This window comes from Microtus oregoni, unplaced genomic scaffold, assembly GCF_018167655.1.
Source record: "Microtus oregoni isolate MIOR12 unplaced genomic scaffold, Mior012 000022F_ref0000154, whole genome shotgun sequence".
Taxonomy (NCBI): domain Eukaryota; kingdom Metazoa; phylum Chordata; class Mammalia; order Rodentia; family Cricetidae; genus Microtus; species Microtus oregoni.
Window position 1 is genome coordinate 7,102,469 of NW_024543081.1, and position 21,938 is coordinate 7,124,406.

Sequence of the window (21,938 nt, forward strand, 5' to 3'; positions counted from 1 at the left end):
TCAGCTGCTATGCTGGAGCTCTGCTCATAAACCACTGTGCTCCTAGATTCTGACCATGGATGGCATTGACACAGAATGCCGTGAAGCTGTCTAAGCTGTGTCAGACAGGGAAGACTCTCAGACAACACTCCAAGTCATTTATTGATTTACCAATGTTCAGAGTTTTCAGTTTCTTCTTGGGTCAGCTTTTGGAATGTGTATCTCCTTTCACTTCAACAAGTTTTCTAACTCCGGGCTTTTCTTCTTTCTCCTTCCTTCCTCCTGCCTCCTTCCACAGCCTTCTTTTCCTCCTTTTCTTCCTCCTCCTTCCTCCTTCTACATCCTTCTCCTCTTCTTCCTTTTCTTCCTTCTCTTTCTCTTCCTCCTTCTTACTCTTCCTCCTTCTTACTCCTCCTCCTTTCTCTTCTTCCTCTTCTTCCTTCTCCTTCCTTTTCTCCTCCTCCTTTTTCTTCTTCTTTCTCCTTCCTTCTTTTCTTTTCCTCCTCTTCTTTTTCTTATTCCTCCTCCTTCTTCTCCTTCTCTTCCTCCTTTTCCTCTTAGTCTTTGTGCCAGAGAGATCTGTGCATGGCTCAGAGTGTAGATACAGGCTCATGTGCTCATGTGGAGTGGTTAGGGAAGGTCATGGCGCCTTTACGAGGAAGAGCCCCTTACCCCCAGAGAAGAAGTGAATCCTTGGACGTGGGTTCCTAGGGGCAGCCCTTCAGGCTTTATATCTGAGCCCCACTTCCTGTTCACTCTCTGCTTCCTGAATATAGCCAGTCAGCCTCCTGTGCCTGCTGTCACGACTTTCTCACCACATTGGGCAGATCTCTCTGGAACCGCAAACCAGAATAAACCCTTTCTCCCCTAAGTTACTCTGGCAGAAGAATTTATCACAGCAATGGAAAGGAAACTAAGACAAATGATATAAAAACATAGGTGTACAAATAAAACATTTATCAATAATAAATCACAAGAATTTTATTTTGGAACAACTCTGAAATAGACGTATAATTTTACCAGTTACTGAAGACTAAAGCAAATCGGCATCTAGTGAGATGGATATGTTTATTTTTACATAAAGATTAATTAGATCTTGGTTGAATATTTCTTACTTCAGGATTCAGAGTGTCTTTAAGATTTTTGTAGAGTTAATCATAGTTTGATTTTGCAATTGTCAATGCTGAGAACACCACTTCACACAAATATATAGGTCAAAATGGCAGGCGTATCTTTAGGGCCATTTTAGAATTGTTGGAAATTCTGTCTTAAGTCCAAGCCAAAATGTATTTAATGGTTTTCATTTTAATGACTCTAGTCCACAACGGAAGCAGGAATTTTCAAGCTCTGCCATTCAGATGGAAGATAACCCAGTGCTGGATTAACTCTCGCATGCTCTGAGGAGTGCCAGCAGGGAAACGTGAGGACTCTGTGCTCTCAACTTGAACCATGTAAGAGCAGAAAGCTCTGGACTCTTCACAGTGTACGACAGCCTCAACTCTGAGCCCAGGCAGTGTTGGCTGGCACCATGCATGTGGTACACAAAGCATAAGAGGCTCGCGCTGGGCATTCAGAACTGAGGCTGCAGTGAGTCCAAAAGACGCCAATGGGCCAGGGCTGCAGAAGCACCCCCATTCGCTATGCGCTTGACTTTGCATTCACTGGCAGTTGCTGCATGTTCAGAAATGTTTACTCTCACCCTGTTTGCAAACTGCGTTCTGTTTAGTGACCTCACAGGGGGCACGAGCTACAGCTGGGCTCTCGCAGTCACTCAGAGACGCACCTGTGCTTTCTCTGGCTAATTGATTAGTCTTAGAGCAATTTGGGGATTGTAACACAATTCCGCAAAAATATGTCATTCTCAGTCCTCCTTCCCACGCTCTATGGGGATTCCCTGTATCAGTGTCAAAACAGTGGCAAGGTAGACTCAGTAGAGCAACATAGATCGACACGTTTCTACTACTCAAAGTCCATCCTGTACCTTGGGCTCACTCTTGGTGGCCTATGGCTTTCAGAAAAAAATATATGACACCCCCTCCATTACAGGTACAGAATGATCTCCCTGCTGGAGACCCTCTGTGCGCATGCTCATCCCTCCGCTCTGACCTGTGGCCACCACTGATTTCCTAGGTGTCCATAGTTTGACCTTTTCCAGAACTGGTTTTGTTCAATGTGCATGAATTTCCCATTTGCCATTGTGATTTCTGAGCTCATTTCCCACAACCCCTGAAGAAAATGCCATGGTAGGGATGTACCACATTGGCAAGGTCACTTCTTAAAAAATATCTTGGTGCCTTTACCTTTGGCAATTACAAATAAACAGCCACCTGTGGGTTTGCACTGACCATTATGAAGCGCCAAGTCAATTGACTGCTCTTGGAGCACACTGTGGAGTTCTATGTGCTAAGACACAGAACCACCAAACTATGGCTAACGTAGCTGCACCACATGGTCTTCCTGTCTGTGGTGAAAGAGCATGCTGGAGGCATCACATCATTACTAGATCTGTCAGTGATGTGAACTTTGACCCTTTTAGCAGATGTAGGGGAACCTCACTGTTTAAATTTGCAGTTCTCTAATGATCTATGGGAGTGTGGGGTGGAGGAGCAGGAGGCAGGAGAGGGGTCAGGTGGGGATGAGGGTGGAGGTGGGATGGGGAGGGAAGCTCGGGGTGGGGTGGAAAGGAGGGTGTGTGAGGGTTAGTGGATGTGGAGGCAGGGATGGGTGGGCATGGGTATGGGGCAGAGGTAGAGAAGAGGGTGGAAGTACGATGGGGAGAGAGTGGAGTTGGAGTGCTGGTGGGACCAGGGTGTGGTTCACTAGCTCAGGCATATGGCAGCAAGGACTGAAGGACCCCACTGCTACAGCTCTGTGGAAGAGTCCTGGGAACCCACAAAGTTCCTCACAGCCACACAGGCAAAGGCAAAGGAAGCCACTTTCCTTATAATAAGAGAGTAAATGGATTATGTTAATGAATGCAACTGGCTATAGGCAGCCATTAGAGTCAAGTTTAAAAGAATTTTAATGATTGAAGGTGGCGCCTCTGGCATCAACACATCCAGATGTCCCAAGAGGTCTATGTCTGAGCTGCAGAAGGAAGGACCAAGAGGGGCCAGAGAGGTACACTGAGTCATGAATGGGCAAGGTGGTTGTACAGCCCACCCTGCGGCAGCCAGGTTAACCACCCATCTCCAGGGAAAGTGGGGAGCAAGAGTCCCACACCTTGCTGTGTGGGAAGGTAATTTGTCAGTACCCATTACTGTGACAGATAGCCACCATCTGGCCCTGCAATTCCACTTCTCGATGAATGCTCAGCCCAACAGTGGGTGCTGGCCCTCCAGGAGATAGGTGCGCAGATGTTGTGAGCAGCACCGTTTATAACAGCTCCAACTAGAAACATCCCAGATGCTCACCAGACTAAGTGTGATCTCCTTATACAGCATCACGAGTGACTGGGCTCTCTCATAAAGCTACAGTATCAAGCCACCCGGCAATGGGAAAGCATGGGCAATGATCCCACAAGTCAGAAGGTAACCCAAAGAAGCTGGTCATATTAGCAGATACTGAGAGCCAGTGGGATGGTTCAGAGGGTAGAGGTCAAGGCTGCTGACCTAAGTGCCATCCCTGGGACCCACATAACTTAAAGAGACAACTCCTGCAAGTTGTCCTTTGACTTCTTCACAGGCGTTGCAAACACACACCTTGACACCCGGATAAATAAATGGTTTTATGAAAGTGTACATTGTACCCCCCATGTATACAATGAAGGCACAGGCAGACTGAAGTGTGATTGGCAGTTAGGGTGTGCTATGTATGCTTGTGAAGAGAAACCCTTCAGGGCTAGACCTGCTTCGTCCACTTCACCTGTGGTCTCTTGCTGCATACTTGGTGATAATCTGCTGGGTGCTACAGTCAGGTCACACCCTCTTTGGCTGTGACAACCTTGACAGTGTTGAAGCAGAGAGCAAGCTTTATTTTAGCAGAAGCATCGTGTAGCATAGAGACTGAGAGTGGTTTGGTTTTCTACTGCTGTGTAACAAAGGAGCCCAACTGTAGCCCAAGGTCAGGAGGCAGGTACCAATGTACACAGATTTCCCAGGTCAGGTCAGAAGTCAGGCACTGATGGACACAGACATCTCAGCATGGATTCCCCCACCCCCATTTCTTAAATGATTAGAGACGTGAATACGTTACAGGCACTTATGCTGCTTTTCTTCTTGAAGGTCAATGGTCTGGGCTCTACTCACTTTTATTGATTGCCAATAACCATATGTGCTAAGGAATTCTGGGCAGTTGAGGGGGCCAAGCAGGTAAAGGAACCTGACAACCCGAGTTCCATCCCTGGGCCCCCACATGGTAGAAGGAGAGGACTGACCCCTGTAAGCTGTCCTCTCGTCTCCACTTTCCATGGCAGCTGTGCTCACACATTAATTAAAAAAATATTATTCTAAGGAATTTCAGTGTCCTCTCGGTTGAGAACATGCTCACTCAGCTTGGCTATTGCTTTCATTCCCTAAGTTTCTCAAGTCAGGCAGGGCTTGCTGCCCAGGGGTTCCTCCTCCTATTCTGGTCTGTCTTCACACTGGTTCTCCTGTTGCCATGGGGTTCAACCCCTTGTCACTGACCCCTAACTATAAAGACAGCCATTGGCTCTCCACCAGGGCATTTGGAAGGTTTGTAATTTTCATGGATCAACCTGTTCTCTAGCAGTTCATTTGAGCACTCACCTTTTTCTTCAAAGAATAACTTGCTTTCAATGCATGGCTCCACTTGTAAGTTCTTTGTTCTGTTTGGCCAGGCAGTGTGTTATATCTGTCAGGGCCGTTCTTGGTTGTCTACCTGATTACTATCTAGTATTAACTGAAACCCAAGCAATTGGTACACTTGTGAGGGATTTTTCTTAATTAAATCACTTGGCGTGGGAAGACCCACCTTAAATCCAAATCTTTTGAAGTGGGAAGATCCATCTTAAATCTGGGCCACACTTTCTGCTGGCAGCCTATATAAAGGACATGGAAGAAGAAAGCTTGCTCTCTTTGCCTGCTTACCCTAGCTCTCTCTGGCAAGTCCATTCCTACACTGGCATTAGATTTACCTCTTTAGGATTCCCCCACACACTGAAGACCAGCCAAGACATCTAACCTTGTAGAATGAACAACTATTGGATTCCTGGAATTTTTGTTGTTAGACAGCCATTGTTGGACTAACCTAATCATACCCTGTAAGACAGTGTAATTAACGTCCCCCCATACATACATACACACACACACACACACACACACACACACACACACACACACACACTCTATCAGTTCTGTTCCTCTAGAGAACGCTATTATACAACAAGCTGCATTAAGGCCCATGTCTTTGAATATAGTTGGCACCAGACAGTATGATGCCTCAAGTTTTGCTTTCAGCTCATCGGACAGGCTGAGTTTCACATTCCAAATGAATTTCAGGGGTTGTTTTCTTTCTTTGGGCTGTGGCCGGGATTTTATTGCAGTCAGTAAATGAAGACACCGGCAATCTTGGCTCTTCAGTCCACGGACATGAGGCGTCTTTAGGTGTAGTTGTGCCTTTGTCAGTTTCTTTCATCCATGCTTTAGCCTTTAGGACCTAGATTTCTTACCTTCTTGATTTTATTTATTTCTATTTTATGCTGTATTTTGTTTTATTGTAACCATTGTAATCGGGACAGCTCTATTGAGTTCTTCCCCAGAGCTTGCTGTTCTCACACAGGTGTGCTGTGGCTTCGACTGCCAGGTCTAATTTCTCGCTTTTGGGAGAATCCTTCATGCCAACAGCAAATGGGGATGGGCTCATTTCTTCTTTCTCCCTTTTCATTCTCTTCCTTATCGCCTTGTCCAGGCAGGACTTCCAGTACTGGACTGCGTACCTCCGGAGTTGTACTAAATACTTCCAGCGCTATGTAGAGTATAAGCAGTGAGAACAGACAGCCTTCCTTGCCTCATCCAGGTCTTAAAAGAAAGGGCTTCAGCTTTCCACTGTGGAATTCTCACACAGGGCCTTCCCTGTGCAGAAGTCTATTCTATCTACACTGCACGTAATTCCTTGAAGTAAGTTTTTTTGTTGGCTGCTGGCTTACAGGGACTGACACAGGGACTTATTGCTAATCATGAAAGCTTAGCCTTTCGCTTGGGCTTATCCCATCTCGCTCTTCTATACCTTAAATTAACCTGTTTCTGTTCATCTATTTTCTGCTACACAACTTGGTTACCTGTCCTCTGTAACCAAATGTCTGATTTGTTCCACGTCTCTCGAGCATCTCCTCCGTACCTAGATTCTAGTGCTCTGAGTTCCTCTCTCTGCCTGGAAGTCCCATCTAACCTCTCCTGCCTAGCTATTGGCCATTCAGCTCTTTATTAAACCAATCAGAAGGCGCCTTAGGCAGTGACACATCTTTACAGTGTAAACAAATATTCCATAACAATTCCTCTATACCCAGTCTGAATAACTGTTTGTTTGTTTTTTCAAGACAGGTTTCTGTGAGGCCTTGGTTATCCTGGAACTTGCTCTGTAGACCAGGTTGGTCTCGAACTCAGAGATCCATCTGCCTCTGCCTCCTGAGATCTGGGATTAAAGAGGTACACCACCATGCTCAGCTTGGATCATTTTTTTTAAATGAAAGAATATTGAATTTTGTCAACTGCTCTTACTGTAAGACTTGATCACATGGCTTTTTTATTGTTAATCAGGCGCACCACATTTACCGGCAGGCTTAAACTGAACCATCTTTGTATGCAAGGAACAAATTCTCCTTGGTTCTCATGGACTGTCTCCGTGTGTCATGAATTCAGCTTGTTAGGATTTTCCTGGGGACATCTGTTCTTCTTTTGACTTTTGCTCAAGGACCTTGGCCTGCAGTTTAATTGTCTTTGAATGTCCTTGTCTAGTTTTTGTACTGAGGAGACTGAATGCTGGTTTTGTAAATGGAGTTTGGAAACTTCCCCGCCCTTTTGGGTTTTCGAAGAAACACGAGGAAGGCTGGTGCTGGCTCTTGAAATGCTTGGTAGAATCCAGCAGGAAAACCATCTGGCCCACACTTTTCTTTGGTGGGAGATATTAATCAGTCTCAACCTGTCAATGAACGGACCCAAAGGCTCATTCATCTGTGTGCCCCTGAAATTATTCCCTGCTAAGGATCTCCCAGGGCAGGGGCTGCAGAGTGGATCTGGAAGGCCTCCACATTATGTGGGGGCAGACCTGTGTGGCCTGGTCCTCGTGAGCTGGGTGCTACACTGGGGGGAAGCATGACTGGGGTGAGAGATGAGTGGGCCAGGGCAGAGAAGAGAGGGTAGAAAGACTCCAGGAGGAGGGCTTTCTGTCCCTGCACACACCCTCAGGATAGGGCAGGCAGATCCCTGGGGTTGCCCAGAGCTGCTGGCCCAGGGTGACACACATCTGGAGGCTGTCCGGGTGCACTTGATTCAAAGCCTACCTCCATGCTGCCACGTAAGACTTGCATGAGTGCTTCCACATGATCAAGTCACCCCAGAAAAACCGCTACCCAACACAGCTGCCCTTGCCGGAGGTTTGACTGCTCCAGGGGGTCACTTCAGGCATTTAACAGCAGTAGAGCTCAGCAGGTAGGGTCTTTTCTGTGGACTGGGTGTTCCTGGGTACCACTCAGGGTGGGGTCTTATCTAGGAACCCTGGGACTCGGGTACCAGTGTCAGCAGGGAAGACCTCAGGTAGTAACTGAGCATCACTCATGGAAAGAAAGTATGTGGCAGCTGTTTGACCGGAGCTGGAGTCTTACGCCTGGCCTCAGGGGGGATGACGTGCCCTGAGTTCCTAGGAATATGGAAGAGGGACCCAGATTCCAGGGTCAACTCCGTGAAGGCTTTTTACAAAGGAAACTCGGGGAGCTGCCTCTTGTCCAGAGCCTGATGGAGGGTCTGTCTGTGCTGGACCTCGACACTTACTCTGCCGGGTCCTGGGAGCACCAAGTCCTGGCTTCAGAGGATCAGGGCCAGGTCTGTGTCCCACCCTAACCCCAGGCAAGTGGCTTCCGGAGGCCATCTGGACAAGTACTCCTTCCTCTTATGAGGCCCCAAGTATGTCACTGAGGCCACAGTACTGCTGTGATGAAGGCACGGCCTAGAGCACAGGGCCCAGTGCTGGGGCCTGGGCCTTGAAGAGTGGCTCGTGGGTAAGCCATCAGGCTGACCATCTTGAGTTTGATCCCTGACACCCACATAACAGAAGAGAAGAGACTCCAGCAAGCTGTGCTCTGACCCCCACTCCTCGGCCAGGGCAGACACACTAGCTCCCCAAATAAATGGAATAAAAAATGTAAAGACCAGGGGCCATATGAAGTATCTTTATTTTCTGTTTCCAACACATCACATTCAAAGCACACATCCTGCTTGGCTCAGACGCAGGACTGTCGCCAGCGTCCCTTACACCCAGTCAAGCATTTGCACACATTAAAATACATTCAGGGCTTAAGTTAACCGCATGGGTCCTTGTCATATCATAAAAACAACCCACCATGGAGCAGTTCTTCCTTTTGTCTGAGGGGCAATCTGCACCATAGGAGGGTCAGGAAGGATGGTGCTTCCCCACAGAGCCAAAGACGAGACCGTTTTCCTCATAGCTGGGTGCCCCTCACCCAGGATAGGCACTGGTCTGAGGGAGCATGTCCCCCTACTGATCCAGGACATGAACTGCCTACCCAGCACTGCTGATGTCATGCCCTATCTGACCCAGGATAATCGGAATAGAAGCAGACACGCATCTTCCCTGTATCATCCCCCACAGCCTCTGGGCAGTGTCCTAGTGCCTGGGCAGTGGTACGCTGCTCCTGAGGGAGGGACAGGCCAGAGTGGGCCACGGTGGGTAACTGAGGACAGGAGCCTGCTCTAGGAGTCCGAAGCTCTTGTCCTACGGATGGCCTGGTAGTCCCTGGGGATCCTACATCATAGAGGCCAGGCAGCTTGGGGCATGCCTAGGAGCACATGTGGGAAGCCAGTCTGAGGGCCCTGGAGCAGCCAGGGCAACGGCTCCAAACCAGTGGATCCTGAAAGGGCAGCAGGGTAGGAAGGGATCCCAGCCCAGCAGCTCCTGGTTGTTCCTATGCCGATGATGGGAAGAACCTCCCCAGAGGCTGGGACGGCAGAACCACTCATCTGCCCTGTCATGGCCAAGAGTGGGCCATGACTGACAAAGACTCCTGCCTCCCTGGAGGTTCTTTGACCACCTCCCTGCCGGGATAAGTAGTGGGGTAATTAAAAACAGAGTAAGGTGCGGTGAGAGGCCTCTTCTTGTCTCCCAGCCTTCCAGGCCTGTGTAAACCAGGTCTGAACATGGCGGCCACTGGAGGCTCTGTGTGCGCAGCCCAGTCGTGTTCAGCTTTTGTCTGGACTTCGCTCTTTCAGTCAGAGAACAGATCTGTGCATTTCAGAGCAGGCCCGAGATGGCTGCCCACCTCTGCCTGGCACCCACAGAGCAGGCCCTAGGAGGGAAAGCTAGGGGCCCAAGGGTGGGCATTTGGCAAAGAAGGGCCAGGGTGAGGGACACTCCTGGCCGCATTGAGCTTCTGAAGCTAGGATTCTCTCCCGGACTCTCTTTGGTATCTCATCAAACTGAGGCTGCCAGCTCTGGACCATGCTGAGGCCCATTCTGCGAGGCCACACCAGGAAAGAACCAATCTAGAGGCCAGCATCCATCCAGGTAGGGAAAGGATGCCACCCCCAGGGTGAGGCCGCTGCCATGGGCCCCACGCTCACTTCTTGTAGTGATTCGGGGCGTCTGCGAAGGCAAACTTGAGGCGGTAGGCTTCAGCCAGCAGCAGGCTGACATCCTGGTCATCCCAGCGAGCAGTCGGCAGGTTCTGGAGAAAGAGCAGCAACTCCTGGAGGAGAGACAGACAGTTAGGGAGGGTCCAGGGCTGCAGACCAGATCCCAGCAGCAGGCACCTGGGAGAACTCAGTCAGTTGCAGAAGAAAGCATGGGGCAGTGCCCTCAGTTGTTGTGGTCCCCCCCACTCACTCACCCTTCAACCCCACCCAGTCAGACTATGCCCTCTATAGTCTTATGTGTCCCCAGCTCAGCATCTGAGAAGCCACACAGTGCATCTTCTTAGCACCGCAGTTGTGACCCATTTTCTAAACCCTTTTATACTCCAGGGACACAGCATCCTTGGTCCCCATGGCCAAGAAGGCACCATAGGCCAGGCTGCAGGAGAATTCTAAGAGCTCAAAGCTTCTCTGTAACCAGAGAGTAACACACTAATTCTCAATACACTCCCTCGTGTGTCCGGTGACCACCTCAGGTCTCAGCAATATGTTTGTACCATAGGCAGAGTCAGCACAGAAGCCCCACAAAAGAACCACCTGTCCCCTCTCCGCTCTTCTCCAAGACCAAAGGGAACAAGTTCTGACACTGGGGGCTGGACAATAAGATAGTCAACTGGGAACAACCATTCATGTCACCCTAGAAGCCTAGGGACCTCCTTTATAAACAGAGTAGCAGGACTGTCCTGCCAGCCATTGGGATGACACATAGACCACAGTGGACATGTCTGCCACCAGTCAGGCACAATGAACACACTAGACACATACTGCACACAGTGCACACACAGAATACAGGCTGAGTACACACTGGACAGCACCTGCCACTGTCACTCAGTTCTGCTGGCATCAGGGATGAGAAGGCTCTGCTTTGGGATTTTCATGCTGCAGCTCCTCGGCTTCATCCAGCATCCCAGGTCTGCACTGGGCCATTTCTTAGAGGGGGAATGTGGGGGTATCCCCACAGGCTCAGGGATATCCGAGAGCTAAGAACATGGAAGCAGGACAGACAGTGCTGAGGCTGAGTTACTAACAGCATCTGAGGCCAGTGACGGGAGGGAAAAACCACAGGGCCTTGGGGGCATCCATGGTGAGATGTAAGTGACCCCCATACATCATGGCATCAACAGCCGGGCCTCTCCTATCAGATGATGACTCACAGAGTCTCTGGGGACTTCATCCAGGACAGGACAGGTCTCGGGAGAGAGACTACAATACTTGTAGGAATTAAACTGACATGGGCCTAAGAGGTCTGTATGGTTATAACAGCTTCCCAGACAGGAGTCTCCCAAGATGAATGGGTGTGAGCTAGGCCACCACCTCCAGGGAGCAGCACACTCCTTTCCAATGGTTCTGCAGATACCAGTTCTACAGGACTTGGGTCCTAAAGCCATCCCATCCCAGCTCTAGACAGCTGACAAGAGACACAGAGCAGCTGGCTTCAAAAAAGCACAGCCCAGCAGGGGCTGATTCCCAAACTATGGCAGCTGCTGGACTCTGGCCCACCAAGTTTCCAACCCTACTTAGATAGCAGGGAAGTACCTGAGCTGCCCATTAATGTGGACTCAGGACAGCACTATCAGTATGGGTGGAGCCAGGAGAGGCTACAGTGGTTGATCAGAGCAGACTTCCCGTATCATCTCCAGCTCAGGAGGGAACCTCCAGCCGACACACGGAGCATACCCCAATCATGAGTGCCATGTGCCAGGACATTCTTCAACCACCATTTACTGTTGTTCCCCCACCCCTATTTCCTTTGCATTTTGGATACTTTCTGTGGGTCTTTAAATTGAATTCATGGAGCAGGTCTCCCTGGCAGCATGTCCTCGGGGATACATCAACATCAATCTACTGTCTTCAACCATTAGATGCAACTTACACGGATGCCAATCCAATTCTGAGCAGGTCATAAATAAATACCTTTGGTTTTATTTTTAATCCACTTCGCTTCATATTATCATGACCTCGCTACTTGCAAGGTGAGAAGCAATACCCTCCCATTACGGTAACATACCGACTCCACTGCACACTCAATTTCAGAATCTAATTTAGTCCCCCAGGTTCACTGGATGGAGGGAGAATGGAAATGCCCAGCTCTTCATGGCCTGCACTGCTAAAGAAGGAAAAATCTATCTGCGTGACCTTTAAGGCAGGCAAAGAACACAGACAAACACGGCCTTAAATACAGATTTCGTTTTTAAAAAGGCTTGTCTTCCTGTTGCAGCAGGCAGCGTTGCCTCTTCTCTGGGAAACACAGTGCATTTATTAGAGGCTGCTGTCTGTCACTAACATGGTACATGAGGCAAGCAATGACTCACTAAGCCATTGCTGGAATGTTATAGGGGCAGTGGCTGGCAGGGGACAGCTCTGTATTCCACAACTATGGTGACTGGGAATGTCCCTCCATGGAGCCCACACTAGAACTCTGTAGGTGGCACTTGACCCTTCTCCTAACCCCAGAACCAAGCCAGTGCTATGGCCACACTGGCGGCTGTGAAAATAAAGGGAGATTTCTCCTCTGCCACTGCCACTGAAGCAACTCAGGGACACTGCCCACTTTCGAAAGCCACCGAGCGGGTACAGCGGGGTGTTCCACACCTGCCTTTCTTGGCTAGCCTTGTCTTTCAAATAACAACGGAGGGCTCCAGTGGGGTCTGAGGTCAGTGAGAAGCAAAAGTGACGGAAGCCACTACAAGCAAGCCCTGTGGGTCAGTGCTTCTCAGCCCTGAGCGCATGCTGTGGGTGTGGTCACCAGAAGAACTCTAGATGGACACCAATGCCCAGGATGCAACCCAGGCAGACATCCCAGAGGAATGGGCTTGGAGCCCCAGCAGTGGCCTTGGTCAAGGGGATGACTGGGACACATCCTGGACACTATGGCCCCTTTACAGGACAATGCAGATGCAGACAGTTTCCATTCTACCTAGCAGCCTAGTCAGGGTACTTCCTGACAGCAGGGTGAACAGGGCTTCCCCTCAGGCATGGCTGCTTTGGAAGATGGTAGATCAAGCCCCACAAGCTGGGCTGCTTCAGTCTGCTCTGTATGCAGTGCTAAAGGGTACCCTCTTCGACAGTCTCGCCGCCATGTCTGGCCCCTGGAGAAAAGCCGAGAGATGAGGCTCCGAATGCTAAGAAGAGAGACTGTGGTTCTGTCTGCTCCTTGACAAAGAGTTTAGCTATTCAGAGTCAGTGCTCTGCAGTGTCGTATGCACGGGGGGAGGGGGAGGGGTCACTCTTACACACAGGTCCTTCCAAAAGGACAATGTGCTGACCGGATTACATTCTTGGTCTCTCTTAGGATCCAATGCTGGGGCTCTGAAAGCTGAGGCAGCAGTGGAGGAGAAGGATCCTGGGGTCAGATATCATGGACTTTTGTTCAAGCTATGGCTCTGACCACACCAACCCCACAATCATGTCCCTGATGCTGTCATGGAGATCTGCCTTCTCTCCACCATGAGCAGCTCCATGTGAACTCTGAGAAAACTTGGTGCACAGCCCTTGGTGATCACTGGGTACAGGGACCAGACAGTATATGGAATCACTGCCTACAAGTGCTGAGCAGCCAGGGCCTTTGTTGCTGTGTGACCCTGGGTAAACCTTATACCTCATTTGTCTCTGTTTCTCATCTGTAAAGTGGAGACAGAGCTGGGACCTCCCCTGCTGGTTGCCTAGTGTGTGCACAGTGTCCCAGAATGCTTGGAGTAAAACTCAGTGGCAGCAGCTGGTTAATAGTCCAACTGTCACTAGCGAGGTGACCAGCATCCCAGAGACAGCAGGCGCTGTGCAGCAGTGCTAGCCTTGAAAGAAGAGACCTGCTGCTGAGTAAGTTCCTTGTCTAGGGGCAATGACGAGTCAGTGAGCAGACAGGCTGTGTATGTGTGTGGGGGAGGTAGGGAGATAGATGGATGGATAGAGAAACAGATGAACAGATAAATGTATGTGCACGTGCATGTGGAGCCCAGAAGACAATCTTGAGTGCTGCTCCTCAGGAGCTAGTCACCTGAGTGAGACCTAGAGCTCACCCCAGGATTAGGGTAGGCTGGCTAGCCAGCAAGTCCTAGGGAAGTGCCGGTGTCTGCCTCCTCAATGCTGGGATTACAAGCATATGCCACTGTACTTAACTTTTGACACGGGTTCTAGGGGTCAAACTTGGGTGCTCGACAATGCTTTATCAGGTTATTCATCTCCCTAACTGGCAGACAAGCAATCAAGACAAGTTTAGCAGAACGTTCAAGGATGGAGGGGAGTAGCACCTTGCTTTCCTGCTGGGGGGGGGGTAGGGCACTGGATGCAGCAGGGGTGAGGAGGTTCTGTGGGAAGGAACTGCCAACGAGGGTTCTAAACCTGCTGTGGGCAGGAATCCACGACCCCAGGGAGCCACTGTACCTGCACACCTGCCAGGGTTGGCAATCTTAAGAGACGGCTGCTCTGCATGCCTGTACCATACCTGGTGCTTCTGAGGCCACGGAGAGGCAGAAGGTGGTGTCCTTCAATCTCGCTAAATCTGTTCTTGGAATCCTAACCAAGGTGCAAACACGAACTGTATTTAATTAAAAGTGTTTCCAAAGGGCTAACTGGGGCTTGAACTGCCAAGTGAAGAAAACAAAGCTCTCCCACCTCCACCCCTGCCTGTGTCCTGGGAAAACTGCATCAGACCGCCAGGGCAGGTGTGCTCAGATCACACAAGGACAGTGTTCTGTCAAGTGCTCTTGTACATGGCCTAACTTGGCTTGGTAGAAATTCATATGACTCTTCCGCATGGATGACATATACACCTGACTTGGCTGAAGAGGGCTACAGCCTGCCAGCACTACGGGCATGGACACAAAGCTCCAAGACACAAGATTTCTTATATAAAAGCCAAAATGTGCCCAACCCTGAAAGGTGCCATCAATGTGGCCCTGCCTTGCACCCTGCAGAAATGTGCTGGTAACAGCTGTCAGCACATGCCCAGGACCCTGCTGGACTCTAGTCAGGGTGCAGTGGGACGGACTGGGGAGGGAAATGGAGGGTAGATAACAAGCAGGGAAGATCTAGTCTCTGCTTCGGGGTGTGGTCACCTGCAGAAGATCAACAACTGAGCCAGAGAAGGGCCCGGCACTGCACCATCCAGATGGATGCTCCCAGCATGAGGGCTGGACAGAGAAGTACAAGCCCAGGACCTCCACAGACACAGAGACCCCCTAAAAGCAAAGTGCTGGGACAATGGGTCGAAGCTATGTGGTCAGCCACATGGGCCACAGAGCAGCTATCTGCCAGTGTCATGATGAGGCAGGGGCTATGTGAACTCCTGGGCACACCTTGGCCTCCATTCTCTGGAACACTGTTGTCTGTAGATGGGGAGTGTGCTGCAAGTATGCCTGCATGTTCCTGCATGGCCACGTGGATTCACAGGCCTGTGTGACTGGGATCTGATGTGATTGGTGAGGGAATAAGGTGGGCTCTTGTTTAAACAAAACTAAACAAAAACTCCTGTCTGCACTTTCTAACCTTTTCAAAATTACACACATTAAGAAAAGCTAAATGGAAGGTCTAGTTTGAGTCAAGGGGAGGCTTCACTGCTAGAGTGACATATGTCTGCTCCACACAGGTCCTCCGACAGTTTCCCTGCACGGCTAGAGGCTCTCTATTTATGGGGACAGGGAGAAAGCCTGGGTGGTGTGGGGCATCACCCTTCCCTCTAGCAAACAGGGTAAGAAGGGTGAATCATCCATTCCCTGGGGTTTCCCAGGTGCACAGAGGACTGCACCCTACCGCTGGGCCAGTCCTGCCGTGACAAAGTCAAGAGTAGAGATTATGCTTAGCAGAAGCAAGTGGGTATAACTGAGCGGTGTGCCGGCTAGCTGCTATGGTCCACGGGATATTTGAAAAGGAGTGACCAGCTGATATGTACTGCTGTCAGAGCCTGGATACATTTTGGATGGAGGGTACAGACAAAAGAAGGCAATGATTTTCTTCAATAATTCTATATGGAGCACAGGTTAAAATGAGAGCATTTTGGCTTTGCTAAACTAAATAAAGGGTTTTGTTAAACTTCATTACATTAAAATTTTTAGTTAGCATATAAAATGGGTTTCATTGCCACATTCTCATACATACAGATCGCTGTACCTCACTCTTATTCACCTCCACTGCTCTCACAATCCCTTCTCTTGGTCCCTTTCCTTCTCCTGGTTACCCCACTTCTGCTTTCACACCATGCACAGATAGTTAGAGCCAGTGTCTGCACAGAGGGAAGTCTGGCTGTCACCTTGTATTAGTCAGGGTTCTCTAGAGGACCAGAAATATACATATATTATTGTGCATGTGTGTGTGTGTATATATATATATACATATATATATACACACACACATCCTATCTACATATAATATATTCTCATATTCTATCTATCTATCTATATCTATATCTATCTATATATATATATGAGACTTAGGAAGCTATGTCAGTGAAAGAACAAGAGCAAGTAAGCAGAGCAAGCTTTCTTCTTCCATGCCCTTTATATAGGCTGCCAGCAGAAGGTGTGACCCAGATTAAATATGGCTCTTCCAACCTCAAAAGATCTAGATTAAAGATGTATCTTCCCACCTCAAAAACCCAGTTTAAGAGTGGGTCTTCCTATTTCAGATGTTTAAGGGGAAAAAACATCGCAGGTATACCCAGATTCTTGGGTTTTAGTTAATTCCAAATGTAGTCAAGCTGACAGCCATCACCCACCTTCTCTTGTCCCTCCTTCCCTTTACAGTTCTTAAGTGGCACCAGACACGTTAGTACATGTTTGTATTCTAGCACTTGAAGGCTGAAGTGGAAGGAATCCAAGTTCAAGGCTAGCCTGGACCATATATAGAAACCCAATCTGGGAAAACAAATAATTATGTGAATGAATGAATCTAAGTGGCTCTGCCCTGGGTCACGCTGCCTCCTGGCACTCCTGAGGCCCTGTGCTCAGAAAGACCGTGAGGCGTGGAGGCCAAGCTCAGCAGCAGCTCCTGCGCTGTAGAGAACACACAGGTCTGCTTAAAGCTACTCAGGCCTGAGGTTTACAAATTGCCAACACACAAAGATGAATACGTTAATCAGGACAGGGCTAAAGGGCCTGCTTGTCTCTTCTCATTGCTTTCTTCCCTAACTGAGAAAGATGAAGGAAGGGCCTCTGCCCTCACACACGAGGCAGGCAGTGGGGTTAATTGGTTTAACCCATCTCCCATCCAGCACAGCTCAGCTCTGTGCCTTGGCTAGAAACCTCGAGGGCTGGAGGTGCTGCAAAAAGCCTACCTGACCTATGCTTAGAAAGGAAGCCAGGTGCCACCTAGGCCATTGTTGGGGACATCCAGGGCAGAGCACAGGATCTCCTGGGAGATGGATTCTTGACTCCTTTCTTCCAACTTGTCAGTCTTTTAAGAAGAGGAAGCTGAGGCATGGAGAGGCTGGAAGATGTTTGGCAGCAGTGAGGAGAGGGAGTGTATGGAAGGTACACCTGTAGCAGAATCCTGCAGCCTGTCTGCATCCACTTAGGAGGCAGCAGTGAACAATCAGCACCACACACGGTCCCTTTGAGGGCCACCCTGATATACACGTGAAGACAAAGGATCGCTCCAAGCAGGACCAGTCACACAGAGGCAGTGCCCCCCGGAACCCGCAGTTTCCTTGTTACCTGTGGCAGTCGATATGATCCCCTCCTCAGGGCAGAGTTGAAGATAAATAAGATACACATGAAGCATTACATACAGGTTTTGTTGAGGTGCTGTCCCACTCCATGTCTTCATTACTACAGCCCTGGCTATGTGAACCTTCACACACCCCCTTTACAGAGCAGGAAACAGAATCTGGTATCCACGAGAAGATGGAGCAAAGGTCAGGGCAGAGGCCTCCCTGCTCCTGGCTCTGGGACCGGAACTGTCACACTCTCGGCCCTCCTTAGGGGGTCTGTGTCTCAGACAGTTGTTCCTGGCTCCCTCATCCCCATCCTGGTCCAAGCCTCTAAAGGCTCTGCAAACCTTGGGCTTGAGAAGCCACAGACTTCAAGCAGAAGGCAGGAGGACAGGACATTTGCACCCATCCACACTGGATTGCAAGGGTTGTGCCCAAAGTCAACGTGAAACGTCTTCTTGTGTTAGGCACATGCGTAAAGCGGAAGTATGTTGGGGGAGGAGGGCAGGACACAAACACTCTGAAACAAATAGGCAAAGGACAGGAAAAGAAGATTTACAGACACATGGGGCCACGTGGGCTTTAAGCCAGTGAAGAGATGCTCTCATCAATGGACTGAGATGACAGTCTGGAGACATCACTGGCCACCCACATTCTGCTGGCAAGAATAGTTGTGGAAAACAGATCTGGAGTAGGGAGATGGCTCAGTGGGTGAAGTGCCCATTGCCCAAGCACGAGAACCTGAGCTGGATCCCTAGCAGGCATGTTAAAAAGCAACAATAAGAACATGGGACATGGTGGTGTGTGCTTGGAATCCAGGGAGGCAAGATTCCTGGAACTTGTAGTCAGCGGCCTCCCTTACTTGGCAAGTTCCATGTCAATGACGTACCCAAGGTACGTCACATTACACATAATGTACACACCCCCAAATCTGGGGGGGAAATGGAGAGCACCTGGCACTGGCTGACAGCAGGGAATGTGCGTGGACTCTGCTGGGGTGGCCCAGTTCCCAGGACTGCGAGTGTGCATGCATGCAGACTCCCTCACTTCTCTTGCTGCTGTGAACAACTGAGACACTCAATAGAGGAAGGGTTGGTTCTCCTCAGGGTTTCAGAGGCCTTGGTCCATCAGGGAGGGAAGGTGCAGCAGAACAAGGCAGCCCTCACTTTGGTGGTCGGATGGCAGGGAGAGGGCTGCGCTCGCTGTATTTCTTTTTCCCCATGAGCCCATGGGATGCTGCTGCCCATATCCAGGGTGGGTCTCCCCTCAGTTAACTATTTTTGAAAGCATCCTCACAGTGGCACTCAGGTGTGCACCTCTTCAATCTCCTAGGTGATTGTGAGCCCATCCTGTGGACAATGAGGACTGGTGAAGATGCTGGCCTTAAGAGCTCACTAGCTAGCTCACCATCTGCTCAAACCCTGACTAGCAACCAAGTAGCTGAATAAATCTGTCTGCTTGCCAAAGCAAAGTGGTACTCATTCAACCATGCCTTCCATTTTTCCATATTTAAATTTCTTTAGTAATAAAATGTTAAAGAAAAAGACTACCCCTGTTAGTGTACAAAAAGCCTTGGCACAGCCATACAATAGGGTGTTTATCTAGGAGTTTAAAAATACGTTCTCAAGAGGCTTGAAGATATCCTAGAGCGTGAGAGCAAGTGAGGCGATGAGGGGGCTACACAGGCACTCATGGCCCTTTTTATGCCAACAGAGGCAGAACAGCAGGAAATGGTCCGTCTTTTGAAGAGCTGGGCTTGGGGTGGGAAGAGCTATCCCGTGGCTCCCTTTTTATAAATGTTATTTTCCAAGGGTTATATTTTTGCAGTGGAGAGTATTCAAAACATGGTTTCCATTTGCAAAGGCAAGCCAAGCATTTCGTCATTCGGAGCGGTTCCTGGCAGTGTCTCCTCGCCAGCAGGACTAGGCAAACTCTCCACTGCCCAGGTGGAGGGATTTAAGTCACATGCCCTGAAGGAGGGCTGCCTTCTCACTGCTCAGCATCCTGGCAGCCACAAGGATTCTTGAGCTTGACCACCAGGGCCTCCTGGGTGTATACCACCATCTATATGGTCCATGAACTTAGAAGCTAGGAGCCTTGGTCAAAGCTGTCTGGGACTTCCTGCATGACTCAGGCATATGTAGAACAGGCCTTTTCTGTGGTATAGGAACCATGACTGTTTCTCCAAGGTTAGGAGGTTAGGTTAGGAGGGCCAAAGCCCCATCTCACGCTAGGTGCTGGCCAGCGGGAGGGAGGCCACACTCAATAAGTTCCCTGTCACTTATCCATTCCCAGGCAGAGGAAGAGCTGCAGAGGTTCTGCCTCTTACCTCACAGGGTCACTCAGTGGCTATCAGCCAGTAAACCAAAAGCATACAGAACTTAATCTGACAGGCAGTGACAGGGAAGGAACCAAGGGCAGACTGCTGGCCCACACAATGCCTCTGTGGTAGACATTTTGTTGGTGGTCTAAATTCATCTGTCTAGGGATCTCTGCTTTCCAACAGAATCCACAACTCAGAGTGGGGTGACCTCACTGCCAGCTGTGCAGTGCAGACTTTCACTGCCTCAAGTGTCCCGGGCCCCAGCTGGCCCCAGGCCTGCAAGAGGAGCTGGAGGGCGCCATGGTACCACTACTTGCCCCACAGGGCTGTTGATAGTGGACTCTGGCCCTGAAGTCCTTTCCTGCCTCACTCTCAGGCCATCCCATGGGCTCAACTCCAGCTTTGACAGCTGACTTCTTTGACAATCCACTTATTAGTTTGAGAATGTTGTCAACTTTGGGTCCAGACCAGGACTAAAAATAGGAGAGTGACAGCCAGCTGGGACTGACCGGTGGCAACTGGCTGACAGCCCACTCAGGGTAGAAAGAGGAAGTGACGCCCCAACAGAGCAGTCCTCTGAAGAGCCCACCACAGCATGGGGACATGGACTGTCCTTGTAATTATTTTCTTCTCCTAAAAGGAATTCTAAAGAGAAAAACAGCATTTGGTGGTGACAACGGGCTGGCACAAAGGCTCCAACTGAGCTGGCTTCCCTTTCATCTCCCAGCACGGCTGAGACTTCTGATCAACATACAGAGAATGCTCACATCGAAGCACTGCGATTAGAGTCTGCTTCATCCCTAGCAGACTTCGGCGGCACCTGGGGCCGGGATGTGGGGTTATGTGGTCCTGAGGCATCACTTGGGAGGTAGTAGGGCTTAAGGCAGGATGTAATCACAGGGAAGGAGCCTACGCCTCCACTCTTATCTACAAGGCGGCAGACTCGCTGCCCTCACACCAGGATCCCTAGAGAGCACGCCTGTGCAGAGGGCCTCTGTGAGGTCTCTGCCAGCTCCTAATCTCAGAGCTATCACTGGGAGGCAGACACACGGTGGACAGAAGGGCCAGCAACACTAGCTTTGGGCCTGACACCCTGGGCCTTTCTGAGAGCAGCTGTCACTCCCCAGTCTGATTCCAGGCCCACAGGCGGAGGCTCTCAGCTATCGGAAAGTTGACTGGGAGGCACAGAGGGCATCCGCAGGTCCACTAGCCACCGAAGTCCAGCAAGTCAGGCCTGACTCTACTGCACTACACAGAGACAGAAGGCATCTATTCTGGGGCGCCTCAAGCAGTGCATGGACTTGATCTGGTCATCTAGCCCTGCCATCATGCCCATGGGGCATCTCGGCAGCAGAACAAGAATGTAGAGGGGCACTGGATATCCTGCTTGCTTCAGCAGCAAGGAGTGGAAGGCTCAGGGAGAACACGGTCCTGGGCTTAAGCAGACCTAGACTTGACCAGCCCGTGCTGGCCATATGTCCTGTCTGTACTGGTCACATTTCTACTCATTTATCTTGAGATGCGTCTACCCACACTCCACCAGAGGCCCTCAAATGGTGCCTTCTACCTTTTCATCAGACTGAATGTGTCCTCGCAGCTCTGCTTTGGAAATGACAGAGAGAACTCGGGTGGGCCATGAGAAACACTTTGCTCTCAGAGTGCCAGGTAGAAGCACCAAGTCTCCAACTAAAATGAGAACAAGGAGCAGATTCACCTTATTAGACATACTCAGGGGCTGTGGGTAAGCATTGCCCCATCACAGCCCAAAGGAACTCAATGTGCAACTGCTACACAGCAGGCAGAAAAGCCAGAGTTTCAGGCAGCTCAGCCCCCTGTATCGCAGGACTGAGAGGAAGCTGGAACCCCACTCAGAGTCTAGTCCAGGCAGCCTGCAAATGAGCAGCAGGACAGAAGCCACTGGGTCATGGCACCTGGATTCTGTGTGACGTGTGCCGTGACACCTACACTCGGGACAGGGTCTCTCATTCCTTTTGTATGTACCCAAGGTTCAGCCCTCTGTTCCTTGCTCATCAAGGGTCCTTTTAACCCCAGGGTGAGATGGGACCTTATAGGTAAGGCTTTCTGTGACTGCAGAAGTTAGAAAGAATTCAGGGAAACAATATCTCAGAAAATCCTCAAGCACAGGGAGAAGCCAGGCCTAGCACCCACCACA

At 50.0% G+C, this 21,938-nt stretch overlaps 1 protein-coding gene across 1 annotated transcript in view; it reads right to left on the minus strand.

Moving 5' to 3' along the window:
• Nucleotides 1–8,307: 8,307 nt before the first annotated feature.
• The window catches only part of Tbc1d22a (TBC1 domain family member 22A), a 300,861-nt gene continuing 287,230 nt past the window's right edge, over nt 8,308–21,938 (minus strand). The window contains exon 13 of the mRNA XM_041672324.1: nt 8,308–9,856. Within this exon, the coding sequence (XP_041528258.1) occupies nt 9,728–9,856 (129 nt within the window). The 3' untranslated portion in view covers nt 8,308–9,727. The remainder of the gene's footprint in view (nt 9,857–21,938) is intronic.